The sequence below is a fragment of the Astatotilapia calliptera genome, chromosome 16 (genome assembly GCF_900246225.1).
Source record: "Astatotilapia calliptera chromosome 16, fAstCal1.2, whole genome shotgun sequence".
In the NCBI taxonomy this organism is placed as follows: domain Eukaryota; kingdom Metazoa; phylum Chordata; class Actinopteri; order Cichliformes; family Cichlidae; genus Astatotilapia; species Astatotilapia calliptera.
In genome coordinates, this window is record NC_039317.1 from 13,944,101 (window position 1) to 13,963,285 (window position 19,185).

General features: G+C 39.4%; 1 protein-coding gene across 5 annotated transcripts in view; it reads left to right on the forward strand.

Annotated features, from left to right (window-relative positions):
• Positions 1–19,185, forward strand: part of il1rapl1a (interleukin 1 receptor accessory protein-like 1a) — a 166,326-nt gene that overhangs the window by 110,226 nt on the left and 36,915 nt on the right. For all 5 annotated transcript variants that reach the window (XM_026145483.1, XM_026145486.1, XM_026145485.1 and 2 more), the window contains exon 6: positions 4,260–4,334. In XM_026145483.1, coding sequence (XP_026001268.1) covers positions 4,260–4,334 — 75 coding nt within the window. The remainder of the gene's footprint in view (positions 1–4,259; positions 4,335–19,185) is intronic.

Below are 19,185 nucleotides of genomic sequence, written 5' to 3' on the forward strand. Positions count from 1 at the left end.
ACACTTAACAATCTGCAACCACCACAAAGCATTATAGTACAAATCTGACCAAAAGTTTGCCCATTTGTTCTTGGACCAGGAGTTATTTTTCATTTGGATTATTTTTCAAGTGGATTTTGAAGTAGCAGATGTGCATACTTAGGTTGAAATCCAAGCTTATTGTAACCTTGAAATTAACCAAAAAAAAATCATTTTTTTATATAACAAATACATAAATCATCTGAATCTTCCGTCATGATGCCCACACAATCTGTCATTGCATTAACAACCCATCACTTAATGTATTTGCATGTTTAATTACCTTTTATAGCTTTGATTGCTTGATTTCATACGTTTCCTTTTTATTGGCAAACAGAGACTCTTTCCTTTGTTTGCTCCCTCTCTTCCATATTTCCATAAATGGTGTCCCCCCTCCCAACCCATGAATTGATGTATTTCCCATGAAGGAATGGTAATTAAGATAATGAGATTTTCAGAACCAAGTGTAGCATGCCAAAATGAAGCAGGAGGGGGGGCACGTTTCATATCTTCTTTTTATTTTAGCTTTCTAAATTTTCCCTCTTTTGTCTTACCAGCATTACCTCTCTGTCTATAGTCCTTACCACATCTGCTTTCCCTTTTGTCTCCCATACACAGCTCGTCCTCATTTGTTTGCCCAGTGTATAATTAGCTATAGGATCACCCATTGTGTAATTATGTATAGCAGTTTGATATGTAATTAAAACTGTATCAGTATCCAGTGTAATTTGTGCTGTGTGATTACCTATTAACAGTGCAAACAGTCGTGCCTAAAAGCCCGTGACCGCCCCTCTCACAGATGTCAATGTGCTTTTCTGTCAGTATTTATGTATCAGCAGGTGTTATAGGCGAGCCAAAAATAAATACGAAATCAGAACAAAATAGAGCTGATGTTTACATTTTGGTCTGTGTATCGTCACATGAGTAGTTCTTTCAGTAACTGCCGAACATGTTAACACAAAGCTTTACTTCAGTACTTCAGTCTTGCCCAACAATTTAGTCAAAGCAGCAACATTATGTCGCTCCCAAAAACAGAAAAGGCTTTTCAAACAGCTTGCTGGAAACCTCATCATAAGACGAAAAAAAGAAGTCAGGTGTGCACACTCTAAGGAAACATCTTAATGAATACACATCACTGCAGCTTTACAAATTCACAGCAAAATAATTGGGAATTCCAGAAAAGCTGCTGGTACTTGGAGGTATTATGTTGATTTTTTTTTCATCTGATTTAGAAAATGAGGAATTCTCTTTAGTTCATTTGATTGTACAAAATATGCTTGATTTGACTCTGCATCTGTGTGCAGAGTTGTTTAATATGTTCAAACATTGTGTTTTTATGTCCGACTTAACTGCAAAATGTAATACATGAATAAATACAATTAGATCACTACACATGGAGATTTACAATATAGACCAATCAGCCACAATATTAAAACAACATACCTATCAGTGAGGATGTCCTGTGGGACACAATCCATTTTAGCCCGGAGATGCTTAATCAAGTTGGCATCTCGAGGCTTTTGAGGTCAGGTCATCATCTTGGGCTCCTTGTCATGTTCCTTGCACAATTCCTAAGCAATTTCTTTTACTGTGGGCATGGTGTTTTGCCGTTTGAGTCCATTGCACTCAGAATATAACACTGTCCTTAAGTGTGCTTCGTCTGCGATGGCATATACTTAAGTGGTACATGTCAGAAAAATCTCCACATCAATATCAAGACCGAAGGTTTCCCAAAGAACATGGAGTTGCAATGAGGAGAACAATGTTATCAGTTTCACCTGTCAGTTTTAATGTTGTGGCCGATCATGTATATCAAACCTTTTTATTCCAGATAGCCACATTTTTATCATTAGCATCAGGAATAATATAAACCCAGTAGAGCTCTGCACTCATCTCACTACAGAAAAAGAAATGTTAGAGTCTGGGATGATATCAAACATGTCATGCTTGCTAGCAGAGAAACGTGGGTTATAAAGCGCTTGATATGCCACTGTTTTTTTCTCATGATGTAATGGCACAGCAACAACTAAATGTGTCAGAGTTGTGACTGATTACCAACCACACAGAACTTTCATTTGTCATAATTAGGATGGAAAGAATGTGTCCAAGACTTGAGAGTGTCCTTTTTCTACAAATATGGAAAAGAAATTGAAAAAACTTATAAAAGACTTGCATAAGATGTGGCCTTCTTCATATAGTAAATCATATAACGCTTATATGATTTACTCATGAAAGTGGCCACTTTCTCATTACTTTCATACCTTGTTTTAGTAAGTATCCAAAACATACAAGTTTCTTTTATATAATTTTTCAAGGGATCTTATATCTGTTTTCACTCTTGTATGCTTTTCATATAAGTTTCACACAAGACAGATACAAACTTTATAAGATTTATATATATCTTTCCATATGGGTATAAAGGGGAGCACAAACACACCTGCTAAAGAATTGTTATATGTAAGTTTAAAAGTGGCTGGTCACAGATTAGCATTTGCTGTGGCCTCAATGCAAGAATTTTCTGCACATTCCAAGTAAATTACATTTAACATAAGGTGTGACTCAATACATAATTTATGATTTGACTCACACTACATGCATTAAATAAAGCAGAATGGTGGCTTGGCATATTGTGTAAAATGGTAGAGTCCAAGTATCTCACCTCCAGGATTCACAAAAGGTGGAAACTCCAGGTTTAGGAATGTGACCATATTGAATTACAGTAAACTAGCAAGTCTTAAACACTGAAAAATATATTGTTATCTAATCCTAAATAGTAACACATACTGTGGAGATTTGTGAACTTCCTAACCTGTGTTCCTTCTCTCCCTGAGCCTGGTTCTGCTGGAGGTTTCTACCTGTTAAAAGGGAGTTTTTCCTTCCCGCTGTCACCAAAGTGCTGCTCATAGGGGTCATATGATTGTTGGGTTTTCTCTGTATGTATTATTGTAGGCTTTACCTTACCTTGAGGCACTGAGGTGATATATAAATAAAATTGAATTGACTTGAACTTTACAAAAAGGATAGTTGTAGCATAGAAGAATGCATAAGAAGGTAAATGTGTATTGTCTGGAGGAGTAAGCTTCAAAGTAACCATAACTATAATGAAAAATTCCCTTCATTGTGCAATTGCCAATGACTTTTAAAGTTGTGAATTTAAACATTTTTTTAACCCAGTACAAAACATCAAACTGTGTTTACTGGGCATCTCTCAGCATAATGACAATGGACATTTATATTTATAGGCATTTCTTTATGAAAAAGCCGCTATAACGTGGAGCCAAGCTGTGAAGAACTCCAGTGTTGAATACAGCCTTTTCTATTTTATGTTCTTAAGAAAAATTGGTCATTCCTGCATTTTCCTTACAGATCTAGTCTTTTGAAACTAACAAGCTACACTGCTATGCCTGTGTGAAGTTGCGTATCAGAGTTTGTGATGCAGCTATTGATGCTAACTGGACTTTTTGACATTTGTGTTTACTTACTTTGCAGTGGATCTTAGGCAGGTTAGCACATAGCTGCTTTAGTAGAGGTCAAAGAGTAGCCGTTTACCTGTCAAATTAAATATTCATTTTAAGTCACACCAATGAACACATAATTCTGTGGAGGTGCTTAAGGTACCTATATAGCCCTTCTTGAGTTCCAGGGTTGTATTGAGGCACAAACATATATAGCTGAAAGATTGTAGTTTCTTCCTTTTAATAATATCTGGGCAGTTGATCAACCAACTGTCAGTTTATCCTGAACAATTTAATCATTGGATTGTGGTTTTTCTGATATCTATCAATCATGCATACAGATTAAATTGTGAAATGCTCTAGGCTACGTAGTCATTCCATTATGATTAGTTAAACCATATAAATGAAGCCCAAGGTCGATAGGCACTTAAAAACAATGTGGCCACAAAAAAGCAAAGAGTGAAGAAGAATGTGTATATAATATATATATATATTATATAATGTTCTTCCTCCCCCCCCTTTGTTTTTGCACAAGTCAAAATGGGATGGGCATGTATTTAATAGAAGTATATAATAAACAGATGATAAATCTCTGTAATGGCATGGCATACAACTAAATTTAAAAAAAGCTCATTCAGAAGTACCAAAAAGTGGATTCTGTTCATCTGGACGTAGCGTTTATAGTGTTTTTCCCACTGAAAACTACAGAAGTAGATCATTAAAAAGGTGTTTGTCTGTATTTCTGCTTTATCCAAAAATAAATAGTCCCTTTTTTTTCCTTTTCAGCTCCTTTGACGGACAAGCCGCCAAAGATCCTGTTCCCCTCGGAAAACAAGATTAGCAATATGGAGCTTCAGCTAGGTAAGACCTTTGTGGGATTTCTTTCCTCTGCACTCAGTGTTATCTGTGTCATTTTTAAATGAAAGCAAATGGATAACTGTACCAATCCTGCCCAGCACACCTACAGGCACTGATCGCAGATTGATGATGGTTCTTTTACTTGCTGAGAAAACAGCAAAACAGGAAAAAAAAAAACTGTAAAAGTGTTTGCCATATATGCTAATAGTCGCCACTAATGTCCCTTAGGCTGTTTTGTCAACAATGGAGAGCCCATATGCTGCCAGAGATCCATACACAGGCTTGCCGCATGGAGACACAGCCACTTTCTGTTGCAGTTGTTTGTCTTCTTTGACGTGGGGTCACGATGGACCAAGCGTGTGCGCGTATGTGCATGAGCGAGTATGGTTTGGTTTCTTGTTTGTTTGTTTTTTTCTGCAGCAGCATATTGCTTGATTTCTGGGCACAGTCCGTTGTCCACATGGTGCTTGCCGCTCTATGAATGGCCAATGTGTCTGTCATGCTGAAGCCGGTCAGACAAGAGATTGGAAGAGTATTTGACAGAAAGACAGGGTGAGGACAAAGACAAAGAGTTGCAATGATTCATTGAGTGCTTGCCTTTTGTCTTCCATCTGATGCTACTGGAATGCAGGTAGTTAATTTAAAATGCCTCCACGGTTGGCTGATCAAGAGTGAAAAATTGCTGCTGTTGATAAACTGACAGGCACAGCCTCACATGTCAGCCTACTCACACCCATGCATGAACAGGTTGCACAATGTTGGCCCTTCAGCTATTTGTCTCATTTGTCTCTATCTTGATTCCAGTGAGATTGTGAGGAAAGACTTCACCCTCAAAAGTGACTCACTCATATTTATAGCCTCACGTCAGTTCCTTCTCGCATTTGCTGTGTGAGTACTGTACAGTAAGTGTGTGTGTGTGTGTGTGTGTGTGTGTGTGTGTGTGTGTGTGTGTGTGTGTGTGTGTGTGTGTGTGTGTGTGGGTGTGTGAGAGAGAGAGACTTTGAAAGAAAATTCTTTAAAAGAAGAATAGTGTAAATTATTGGATAACAGATTGAAATATCATGATTTTAAGCTCTGCTATGCCTTAAGCTAGAAAAGATCTGGTCCTTACTCCTATTTAATGATTCATCTCTTTGTTAATTCTTCTATGGCTGGTAAATAAAATGCACCCATACCTCTTGTCTGAAATGCAGTGCAACTTTAATGTCAGAGTCACACTGGAGAAAACGGTGGTTGGAGGCAGTAGTGTGACCAAACTTAGTTCAATGAACTTGAGATTTTGTTCCTTTTGTAATTGTTGCTTTGAAGACCAGGGTCACTGTAGTCTGCAACCACTAACAGTCAGTTACTGCCTTTTAGAGCAACTTTGTTTATGGGAAGCACTTCGAGGCAACCTGTGTTGTGATTCTGCGCTATGTAAATAAAATTGAATTGAATTGAAATACTAAAAAGCCAATATGATGAAGACGGTCTGCTTTCAGTTTGCGAATGAATGGGCTCAAGTTAGTAATTGACCCCATTCAATTGTTAGTAATTACATACAATCTGCTTGCAATGATATTGCAATTAACTGTGATAAATTGTCAAATATTGCAAATCTGTTGCTATCCCTGATATTCAGGACTGTTGCCCCACAGCAAGAAGGTCCTGAGTTCTCTAATGTCTGCACGGGTTCTCTCCAGGTTCTCCTGGTCCAAACACATGCAAGTATTTGGGTTAGCTTCATTGGTCATTCGAATTTGGCTCTAGGTGTAAGTGTAAACGTAAAACATCTCTGTGTAAACCCTGCAACAGTTTGGCCACCTGTCCAGAGTGTACCCTATGGCCCCCGGGTGACCCCTGAATTGGATAATTGGAAGAAATGGATGGACTTTTAGAGCACAGCCAGAATCTCATGAACTTGAAATAACAATTCAGAATTTCCTCCGCAAAGAGTGCAGTAATATAATTTAACTGCAAAGTAACAAAGGCACTCTGAAAGCTTGCTTTTATCTAGTTATTATAACTAGGCAAAAGCAAGGTTGTTCAACTAGTTATAAACTAACTTTAATTTATCTAGATGCACAAAATAAGGGGAAATTACTTTAATAATATGGTAACCAAAGGTTTGGTACATCTACAAATAAATGAAATAGTAAATAGGGAACACTGTGAGATATCTAAGCAAGACAGAGAAAAAAAACAATTAAGTCTAGTGTCTTGCGGTAAGACCTCACAGACTCCCAGAGGAGAATCTAAAACAGAGAGACATTGATGTAAATATTTTACAGTGGCTCCATTTTGTGTGCAGAATAGTTGTCTCTCCCTCTAGACGAGAGTTTCTCTTTTATTTAGTTTTATTTATTTATTCTCTTCTTCCTTAATATTTGTTGAGCCATGCCCTAAGCAGCTTTATGGGGCATTGTGGCAGATTTATGATAGCTAGAACGTGCACAGAAAGAGGCCGGTCTCTTATGGCAAGCGCGAAATAGAGAGGGAGAGGAAAAAAGACACAGGAGCCAGTGGAGGCCGGTGGATGGGCAGTAAAACCGGAGCTGTAAGCAGAGAGATAAATCTGCAACACTGCCGGGAAACACAGGCCAACTTTATCTCCTCTGCTGTTGCAACCAGTGCAGATCTTAGACATCCTACATCCCAGCTAGCTTTACGCAGCGCACACGCACACACTGGCAGGCATAAATAAAAGACATATGTTACATAAACTCTCACGGAAGACCTGCAGCAGAGATGTTCTGGAAAGTCTAAGAAGATGAATGTGAGAAACTCAGGCCTCAGAATCGTGATAGGCAAGCGGGGACTCAGAGACAAGACAGGATGGTTGAGAGGGAATACACACACGGGATTAGAAACTGTTTTCGTTCAAAGGGGGGTTTTGTCAGATCTTCTCTCTTCAGGTTCCCTCTTCCTGGATGTTTCTGCCACTACATCCCTTTCTGCTGATGGACCGAAATCCCACAGCTACAGATTCTGTCACTCAGGACTACATACATTAAGCCCCAATTCTACCACCAAATAGCTGTGTGTGTATGTGTGTGTGCGTGCGTGTGTGTGTGTGTGTGTGTGTGTGTGTGTGTGTGTGTGTGTGTGTGTGTGTGTGTACGTGTGTGTGTGTGTGTGTGTGTGCGTGCGTGCATGCGTGTGTGTGTGTGTGTGTGTGTGTGTGTGTGTGTGTGTGTGTGTGTGTGTGTGTGTGTGTGTTGCTCTCTTCACAAATCTCTTCTTTAGGGCATCAGGAATCCTCAGGGATATGTGACTGTGCGTCTGCTGAAAGCCGGCCTGCACTGCATCAGAAACATTACTTTTGGACATCTTGACATTTTCAGTCTGTGTATAATGTTGGATTTTTACCATTAGCCACTCAGCTATTCTTTTGCCAGATTTACTACTGTCCCCCAGTGGTGAGTTGGTGAAGTCCACTCCTATTTCTTCCAGAATTAGGAGGATGATTCATTATATTAATGGGTTTAAATCTGTGTGTAGGTGCTGGGGTTGGTGAGAGGGAAATGCACAAAATACATATACTCACAGTACAGTAATATGACACATTACACATAGCCTAGCAGAAACACACACACACAGACTCACATGCAGGATTGGTGTTGACTCCCTTGGAATGATTTGTCATGGAGTTCAGAGGGTGTGGGTTAAAGATTCAGCTCATGCTTACACAGCACTTCAGTGAGAGCATTTTTCTGTCTCCCCAGCTCTCCCTCTTCATCGCAACACATACAAACATGCACTTGCAAATATTCAAACAACCCGGCACTACTTGAGGTGGATAGGTCACACACACGCTTGCAGCGCAGACCTCTGCAACCGTGGGATAATTGTAACTGATAGAGGATTTTACTATCCCCCAAAGCCAGCAGATGGGTGCACTCGTGTGGAAAGAAATTAGAATCCATTATTTCGGAGAGCAGGAACCAACAGCAGAGGATGGGCAGCAATAGGGAGAAGGCTCTTATACCTACTTCATTTAAACAGAGACGAGTCTACACACATGCACGCACATCCATGCACCTGTACATGTGCACACATCTTCTCACACTGTACACCCTCAGGGGTGTTTAGAGCTGTAATAGACTGACACTCAAAACGCTGACGTTCCCAATTTAGCAAGTAATTCAGCAATGCAATTTTGAAAAGCTCAAAGGAAAAAGCCAGCGTGGATGTTCAGCTTCTTTCATGACCTTTTGGAAACAGCTGGTTATGTTTAGTTTGAATGCACTGACTGAAAGAGATACATCATGTTTTGTTATTGTGAGCCGAGAAAGAACTGAGGGTAAATATTAATCTTGAAAACCCACGTTAGCTCGTGTACTGCTGTTGACGTGGCCATAAAACACATGATCAGGCATTCAGCTAGCCTGCATTTGTAATACTGAACTGTGATTATACAGGTTACCCTTCCAGATTCCACTAGTTCAACAAACAGCACCACTATTCATACATTTCATAGCTGCTTACCCAATTTAGGGTCATGGAGGGCTGGAGCGCATCCAAGCTGTCATGTGGCAAAGAGGTGGGTATGGTTTGCAGGTCCTGCATTTTAATTTATGTACCAAAAACCAAAGCACACCTGTCCACTTTAGCCCAGAGGGTGCAGTGTCTGCAAGTTTTTCCAATAATGTAAAATTTTGGTCAGGCCACAAGACAATTATCTTCAGTTTAGTCCATCTTTTAATGAGGTGAGCCCTAGCAGAAATAAAGTTGTGTTTTCTGGATCTCTCAAGCTTAAATGATTTGCTCATCATTCCATGTACACATTTTACACAGTATCCTTAATCTTTGGGAAGCAGGGTTGTAAAGCAAACAATGAAGTCATCAGAAATGTGACCAATTTCCAAAGGCAGTATATACTGCCAAAACCCCCCAAAGAAAATCACATATTGGGTCTTGATAGATTAAATATTCATGTTGAGATACACATTAGAGCAAAGGTATATAACAATGGATAGAGGGAAACAAAATTTATCAAACCTTTTAGGGCTAGATTGAACGCTAAAATGATGTTCCGAAAAAATGTTAGTTTTTTTCTTTAATGTCTTTATATATAAAACATGACATATAGCATTGTTTTCCTCCGAGTTCATGCCTTATTTCATCCATGTTCTTGCTCACCTCTCCCTTCCATCTATGTCTATTTCTACATCTTTTCATCCATTACATCTCTTCTGTTCTCACGGCGTCACCTGTTGACCGCTGCTTGCTTGGAGATTTGAGGATTGTACAGAACTCCAGATTAGTGAGGACATTCTTAAGCTTCGACACCTAGCCTTGACAACAAACATGCCGCTTTTCCTCGGAGAGGGTGAAATTGAAGTTGACATTGCTCTGGAGAGTTACTGGAGGTCAAAGGAGATTCACTTCATTAAATTACTTTCTGTCTCTGTCTGCTTCTTTTTTTGTCCGTGTCTTACAAACACACACATACACACACTTTAATTTCCGGACTTAAATGATACATCTTTGACAGTTTCCTCGCTCCCTTTTGCCTCTGTTCGTGCCACCTTTCTGATTTTCAGCTCCAGCATTCACGATCACCCAACATGTTGTTATGTGTTTCAATTGCATCGCTATAATAATGCAAAGAAGTATTGAAATCGTTTAACTAATTAAAAGTAAAAAACTGAATTAAATTCTTTAATTCTATTTTTTAAGTGTAAAATATTGTTATTAAAATACATTTACATTAAGAGTAGTCTTTATAATGAACCATTTCAGAATGATGTATGTTTTATTATAATTCCTGTACCATTTGTGGGTAGATTACTTTAACTTTTTCACCTGATGAAGTAATAATTTTTTGTATTTCCCTAGAGATCAATAAAGTTGTGTCCTAATCTCATCTTATTTAGAGAAAATAACATTACATTTGGTAAAAACTGCATTTATTGTATCTAGAGTAACTTTAGTTATCAAATAAATGTAGTGAAGAAAAAAAGGGGGTTGCAATCCTCCTGAAATGATGTGTGAGTAGACATACAGTAGCAGCAGAAAATCAAATGCTCGTGTAAATAGCATATCAAAACTCTTAAGTGCAGCTTTTGAGTAAAGAAAAGGACTATGCAGCACTTTATAAAGATGTCCATTTGGTTATGTTAATGTTTTGTGATAAATGACGTATTTATATTACAGCACAGAGATAAAAATCACACACTGAGAACCCTTAAAGGTCACCCCGCAGATATGTCATTATATTTGGTTGTAGCCCCACAGTGACCCAGTGTTAAGTAACCCATGGTGACCGGTATGGTAAGTAGTGTGTCAGCGAAACAAAGCTGAATGTTTAAGTGTGTGAACGGTCGTCATTAATCACCAAGTCTGGGGCACAGAGCAGGGGACTGCAGTATGATAAATGAACTAACCGCTTCTCTCATGCCTAACCGTAAAGGGAGAGGGAGGGAGGAAAGCAGACAAACGCGAAACTGTACAGAGACGTAGCACAACACAACACCCTACTGTGCATCATACACAGGGGTTTGTTTGCTGCTGACTTTAAATTGCTCACCACGGCTGAAGTGAGGCCAAGAGATGCGAGAAAGGTGTGGACACTCTCTTGATTCATACTCGGCTGCTGAGGTACCAATCTCAGCAGCTAATTCAGCATGCTGAATTGGTGTGAGAAGAGGCTATCTGACCGCCTGCCTATTTAATTCAGTGTCCTCTTAATTTTGTATTCTCTTTCTATGATGGTAGAAGAGCATGAAACAGCTCTTTTAATCAATAGTTTTCTCAGGTCAGGTCCTACCTAGGCTGGCTGCACTGGAGTGTTTCATTATGTAACACCATATATACCCATCCAAAATGTGCAGACTTATCTATATTCTATGAACTCCATGTATTTTCTGAAAGCGTGACTGTATATAGGGGATAGGCATATGAAAGGTGCATGGATGTGTCTCGGCAAGTGTGATTGTCTGTGTGAAAGGGATCCTTCTGCTGTACTGATCTGTGACCTCAGCAGAGCATGGTAACCTTGTGATTCATAAATCACTTTTGTGTGAGCGAACACTGCCCCTCAGGTTCTCAGTCAGATCTCTACCTTGTTTGTCACAATCGGTTTCAAAACACCAGCATGATGATGGTTAAAACACTCACCTCAAGGCTTCAAGTCCAACTGTTATATATAGCTTACGAGACAAAATAAAAGCAAATACAAATATGACCTAGAGTCCATCTGTTATGCATTACTCAAAATATACGATATAGTAATGGTTGTGTGAACCTTAATAATAAGGCAAAATATGGCTGTGAAAAGAGTTTTGGCTCGATCGCTTAGGTGTGTTTGTCTGTGTTACCTTCTGGAGCAGAACACACAAACTAGCGTGTTATTTTCTGTTACTTTCACCATGTGCTTTCACGTCAGCTGACAGGTGACCCTCTGTTGTGGTCTTGTAAAGCGCTACTTAGAAGACGTGAGGCATTGTGACTTGACGCTTCAGTCAGCTTTACTTTCAACTCGGGGTGCCACGTCCACCGGGCCTAGCCCTGACAAGAGCCACAGATTGCCTTCACTGCCTGCTGTGAGCTCAACTTTCTGCTTACTGTCAGTGTGCGTATTCACTCAGGCAGTCAGTCATGTGTTTGTGTTTGTGCATGTGTGCCTGCTAGGACTAAAGCACAGTCATTATCCAGGCAATCCCAAGCACTCGTGCTAAGTTAGTCACGGGTAAGAGTTTCTCCACATTTAAGCCCAAAGATGTCTTTAAAGAGAGACTATTTAGATAATGGTAGCTTTTACCTCATCGGGCTGCTGATGCTCAAGTTCAGTGACAGGTAATCAAAGGAAAGAAGCACCCCACTCATCCCAGCATCACTCTGTATTTGACACAACAAGGGTAGACAGGGTGAGGAGGCAGACATAATGAGACCTGTCTCCTTATTAGAGGGTCTCTTCTTTCAGAAATTGCCCTTTCATCCTCTTCCAGTCACTGCCTCCTCTATTTGGTCAAAGCACCAATGGCAAGGTCAGGGGGCATGATGTAAGAGAGGAACTTGAAATACAGACTACATCAACAAAATGTGACTAAAGAAGCATTAGCCAGAAAGAAACTGATGTAGGCTAACAGGAAAGGATGGAGCAAGGATGAAGTAGTGGAGAAAAAAAAATAATGACAAGGATGGGGAGAGATAGGCGGGGGGCAATGGGGAGGGAGCTGGCACTGGAATGACATGCATGAACAGCAAAGCGAGCAGGGGAAAAGGCGGCTTTGCCATTCACTTTGAAGCTTGCTCCACTTCTGTCTCTGTTATGTAACAGAAAAATGAAGAAAAACAAGTGCCAAAAAACTAGGCAGGGTGTTGAGAGAGGGAGGGAAAAAAAGACGAAGAAGGCAAGACAGAACTTCTAAACTTCAGCGCTCTGATGTTTCCGGCAGGCGAGTGGCTGTATTCGGACAATGGGGTTAGTCACCGTGCTGCACCAAGCCTTGGTGTTGAGTGAGGGGTAAAAGAGTTAGCAGAAAAAGAGGGAGATCAGTCGGTGGTGTGAAGAGAGACAAGAAAGGAGGCTTGAGAAGAGGCAGTCGGACAGAAAACGATAAGGAGGGAGAGGAGAGAAGGAGGAGGAGGTATAAACAGAAAGCAGAGGAGAAGGACCACACTGAGCGTTTCAACCTGAGAGATCTAGCTACAGTAACTCTCTTTCTTCTTCTTCTTCTTTGTTTCTGTGTTACATAAGCAGATCTCTTTGGAGACCATATGAGGCACTTCACGTATGTCTGTTCTCTGTTAACTAAAGAAGACCTCTGGCTGGAGGCCACAACTTCACCTGGCAATCAGGAGCAGTTTTGCACTTTAGCTAACACCTTTTTACCAGCTCCAGTTTTGCTTTTTTATGACAATCAATCTTCATGATGTCACCATCGCCCACGGCAGTGAATGTTGCTATGGAGATCAGTAGATCTGCACTGAACTACTGCCTTAGGGAGAGCGTATGCAGGCTTACATTAGTGCATGCGTTTGTGTGTGCGCGCGTCGTGTGTTTGTGCGTGTGTGCATCTTTCTGTCTGTGCACACACGGTTCATCTTTAATTGCCATCTGCAATCTGTATCCTGAACACAGTCAGTAATTCAAGAGGCCCAGCATGTGGTAAATAGCTGAGACTCATTTACAAGTGTGTTAATGGACTTTCTCTGTCTCTGTCTTTCGGGTGTCCCTTTCTCTTTTTCTCTCCACAGTCACACATGCAGCTCAAAATATATTACAGAGCGTCAGAACGAATGCGTTATAAAAGTGGTTTGCATAATTTTATGAATAAACACATAGTCAGATAATTATCTTCGATTTTTTTCCATTACCATAAACACTGTCAGACTGATTGTAATTGGCTTGTTTTATTCTGTAAAATTGGCATTAACGGGTGCTAGCCGGTGCTAGTCTGAGGTGGGGGAAAATTAGGGCAGATTACAGTCAGCTAAAATTTACTGAGGCTATTCTTGCTGCTGTTCAGGGAAGTGTCTAATATGAAATTGAAGTTTGTAAATTTTAAATAAAAAAACTGACAAATCTTTTTTTAACTGTAATTTATCCATTCATGGGATGAGACCGAGCCTCATTTCCTTTAACTATTTTAGCCTGCTCTTGCCTTCTTTTCTGCACTTTCCTCCTCCCTGATTCTCTTCTTCCTGCCTTAACTGCTCCCTTCAACCTCTGAAAAGTGTTATTAGTATTAAACAATGGAAGAATAGGCATGCTAAGTAGTAGCTTTACTTTCCCTAATAACCACCCTCTATGGTAATAATTGCCCCCTTTGAAACAAAAGGAAAAATTCTTCTTGCGTTACTAGGCAGTTAGCATGCAGCTGCAACTGTTTTATGTATTTGTGGGGGTGCCTGTTTACTGTTGCATACTGTATATAGCACATCATTAAAGATATCACACTTTTTTACTCACTCTCTTTTTTGTTGTTAGCATTGTTATCCTCTTCAGTGACAGCTAGCTTGATTTATTAGGCCAAAGAACCGAATGGAACAAAACGAAACAATCATTAGCATGTGTCTTTTGCAGTGTAACGCACTTCTGCACATGAGAAAAGTTGTCGAATTTTGTTATTGTGTTAAGCATATGAAAAAGAAAATTACAACATCGCAGGATGAATGGGACTTAATTTTTTAAACCCCCTTTTTAACAGCTGTAAAGCAGCTAGTGCTAACTTATTGAACAGAACAAGGCCAGTAACTAGCAATTGACTGAAAGCAACTCCTACAAAGATAAAGACAGGTGTCCAGGAGGAAAAACTAGGGACATTGTGTGCTCATTTCCAGGGGCAGTTTTAGGGTTTGTTGGAAACCTTGGCAAAAATTCTTCCAATTAGCATTTAGTATGTTATAAATCTGACAAAACACCAAGAACAACAGTGTACTAGTCTTAGTTGCGTAATAACCAGGCCTGACAATGAACATAATATAAGTTTCCTGACCTGCAATTTTTCATTATTTATTATAGCGTCAAGTTGTTTTATTTTGTTTTGTTTTACTTTAAACTTTTTTAATAGTCAAGACATGTGTTCTTTAATTTCTTATAGAGTTATTCTATCCCATGCTGCCAGCATTAGATCCTATTGTTTATTGTAGAAACAGCTTGTTTTAACACTATAACAGCTTGTTATAGTCCTACTAGATTTTTGTTGTCTGTCTGAACTGTGGATTCTGTTATTTATCCACCTATTTACTGTGTCATTACATAGCTTCAGCTTTTTTTTCTATATAATGTGTGGCTGGCAGTTATTGTAAAGCTAACAACTTTGCACTGCTGGTTTGCTACCTGCTAATAACCTTTTTGACCTCTTCTTACTTAAATTCTTCTCCACTCAGTGGCTTTTCTAATCGCTTGCGCTGCCCTATTAGAGATAACATGACCTTTTATGTGTTGGCAGTTTCCTGTGTGACCTTTAAGAATAAGGCAGACTGAGAACAGATGTGGATCGAGTGGAACGTAATGTGTAGCTAAAGTGGATTCCATCACTGATTCAGCCAAAATAGGCCATTACAACATTTTGTCCTCAACTGTAAAATGAGAAAATTAGTCACCTTTACGTACGTGCAAGTGTAGCCAAGCGTACAAGGACTTCTCTGGCCTCATCTCTTGTTCCCTTTAGTAGAACAGGCCCACCTGATCAGGCCATATTTCCCAAGTAATCTGTCACTTTCACTGTTTTGCGGTGTTCCTCCTCATCACTTTCTTTACCCCTCATTGGTTTTGAACTCCTGTATCTGTTTTCTATCTCTGGTGCCATCACTCTTTAGTTTATCTTTTTCTTTTGTGAGTCCTGTTCTTAAAGGAAATTTGTGAATTGATTTTTCCCCCACACTGAAATCAATAGAATCGACTGTAATCTGAAACAAATGTTTGGAAATGCTCATTATTTGTAACTCATAGTTAGTCCTTTGTTTTTCACCCCTCTTTTTATATAATTTTCTCAAGGAGTGAGTAAATAATATTAAAAGTACTTTGGTAAGAAGCATAGGTTTTTGACTTTTGGCACACATCTTTTTGCGATTATAGTTAATATTCAGCAGCTGGTTAGAAATAGCAGCGAAAAAGCTGAATTTCAATATATATGAGCACTGCATCCACACAGTGCTATCAAATGGTGTCTTTACCTCAATCAGGCTCCCTGTTTCTTTGTGAATGTGGTTGCTCAAGCATGCACTAATGTTATTTCCAGCAGAACAACAGTATTCCCTTTTGGCTTTAACTCTGTTTGGGAAACATATAACTTTTCCATTACTTAAATTCCCCATGCTCTGCAGGTAGCTTGGCTTTTCACCTGTGTGAATGAGCAGCATGCACACGCACTGGTGAACAAACAAAACTGCCGTGCATGATTGCAGAATTGTATTGTAGATTTACATTCACCCTTTTCTATGTGTGGGAGGTCTTTTCTGAAGTTCATCCCACATATATTTTTTACCTGATAGTGAACAATTCAGGCTCTAAATGTATAAGTAAAACCATAATATATTTCCAATCCTACCAGGTAGATTTTTGGACAGTGACAGAATTTACAAAATTTGTGATTTTACCCCTGTACACCACCACCACAGTGGATCTTAAATCAAACAGTAAATGTGTGATTGAGGACTTTGAGCTTTAATTCAAGGGATTTAACAGAAGTACCGGATTAACTGTTGAAGAATTAAAGCCATTTTTCATACCCAGTCCCCCATTTTCAGAGACTGAGAAGTAATTGGAAGTTGACTGAAAAGTAGTTCCTGTTCCCTCATTAGTCCATGACAAATTAAGCTTATTGAAAGATGTGGAGCTGATTCCAACTACTAAACTTCCATTTGGAGCTCTCAATATGAGGTCCAAAGAGATGTCAGTGCAAATGATGAGTGCCATCATTAGGCAAAAAATACATCAATAAAATAGAAATAAATCAATCAAAGAGACTGCAGAAACTGTAGCAGTGACCAAATCTACAATCCAGTACATTTTTTAATGCACTCACCAGCTCAGTAACACCAAAGATACCTGAACAAGCAAAGAAGAAAGCTATATTACAGAATTCCTTCCTTGGTTAAGAAAAATCCATTCAAGTTAGGAACACTGTTGAGGAGGCTGCTGCATCACTGTCAAAGTCTAAAAGTCAAGACACAGCTTCATGGATTAAAACACAGTGTTTACAACATGGTGCAAACCACTGGTTACGCTCAAGAAGAGGAAGGCAAGATTAGACATTTCATGACAAGATGTTGTCTGTGATCTCAAATTACTTTTTACTTTTGTGTTTCTTTGTCATTTGCCTTCTGGCCTGTGTGTGTCTTTCATATTCAGTGTTATTCTACAGCACTTTGGTCAGCCCTGTTGTTGTTTTTAAAAGTGCGTTATAAATAAACTAGAATGGTAGGGTCTCAGGTCCCCCTTACATCATCCTGATGCAGGTGAGGGCCAGTTCTTCTCAAATTGCATCTTGGCTTCTACTTTCTGGGCGTTTTTGCAGAAGAAGGAATCCAACTGGGACTGGCTGGACTAGCTGGCTTTGTTTTCCTCTTTAAAAAATATTCACATAAATAAGTGGTCGTGTCCCAGACTAATCAGATACAGTATTAAAAGAAAGCTTAAAATGATTCTTAAACTGGGACACAAAAGTTGTTTTACATACACTATGATAATGAATACACACAGATTTAAAAAGTAATCTTGCTGGGTGCAGCTCTACAATGTATAATTTTCCTTTTAATTGTTCCAGTTTTGCCAAAGTGATGTGTTTGTCTTTCTGGGAATGATAATGACATGACTGAAAAGTACCAAGTTGGTAATGATAGAGAAGTTCCAGTCGTGCAGTGATAATCACTTCTACAGGATTAAGTCCTGACCCACATCAGCTGAGCATATTAGCATTCTGAGAGAGCACTGCGGCAAGATTCCATACCAAGTAAATCCCTGCAGTTCATAGGATGGGAAAGAGGAAGGAAACATAGGACTGGTGGAGAGGAAAGCAGCCAAACAGACTGAATATGTGTGAAAGGCTGCTTCTTTCTTGTGTCAGGATTTCCACGTTTGCTGCATGCATGTTTTGTGGCGTGCGTTATAAGATCCTTCTCTCTGCAAGCCTGTGTTTGAAACCGCATGCTAGGAACTGATTTGCATCTTCTGCATTGAAAGAAATGTAAGTGACATTCCCTGCACCACAGCTACACTGGGCGGCTGATATTAAAGTTCCACTGAACTTTATGTAATTTTATTGATTTTCTTTCTTTTTAAAGCCACTGGCATTTCAATGCAGATGGCCCTGCACTGCCCGGAGCGCGAATCACAAAAACACAAACATAAGCAGAGGTTTTATGCTCTCCTTATTGCACACAAGAAGTGCCTCTAACCATTTCTCTCTTTTTTTTAAATCGAGTGAAGATCCTGCTTCATGGTACTTTTCACCTGTTTCTATTTTCAATGATGGTAGACTCTTTGATCTATGATATTGTCTGAAGTTTCAAACGCTAAAACGCCTCCAGTTGTCATTTGCGTGATGGAGGATTTGAAAGTGCAGCGTCTTCTAATAATTACGAAGTTTAGCGAGCAGCTTTTTAGTGGGCCTCCGTCTTGAATCTTTCACTCAGATTTACATTTGCTGTGGGTGTGAGCAAGCAGCAGATGGTTTGTTGGAAATAATGACAACATTGAACGACTGGCCCACTCAAAACTATTAAGGGCAAATTGTTTTTTGTTTTTTTTGTTGTTGTTGTTGTTGTTTTTTCCATCGAGAGTTTAATCATTTTGACCATCGGTGCAGTCAGTTCTGATAATAAAACAAAAAACTTAATGAATTGTGAAAGCGACAGATATGGCATCAAACCTACACAACCTTACAATTGTTTAGCCTCAGTTCTAACCTTTCCTAAAAATAGGAAACATGCCGCAGCATTTCATTGTCTTTTCTTCTTCTTTTGTTTTTTTTCCTTGTGCATGTTCTAGGCCTTCATGAATGTGCAGCACCCACAGATTTCTAACATTTTCCTAACAGGGGTAATGACATTGTTTGATAGAGTGATAAGAGCTCATGCATTGGACACAAGCCTGAAGTGGTTACAAACATTTGATCTAACTATGGTGCAAGCCATCTTTTAGGACTCACCTCCTGATTTGGACTGAATATAAAGGTTCATACATCCACATTAAGGATTACAATTAATTAAAGATGTATAGATCTTTAATCAGTGGACTTCAGCAGTCTTTATATTAACAGGAGAAGAAAAGACACATTAACCATATTTTCTGTAAAACACTGTTTCACTGAAACGACACTGCAGACTAGAGTGTCTGCTAAGAGTAGCATCCAGAAATTAACCTGTTCCCAGTGTCTTATTTATTATTCATATTATTTCATGTGAATAGCTGGGTCGACCA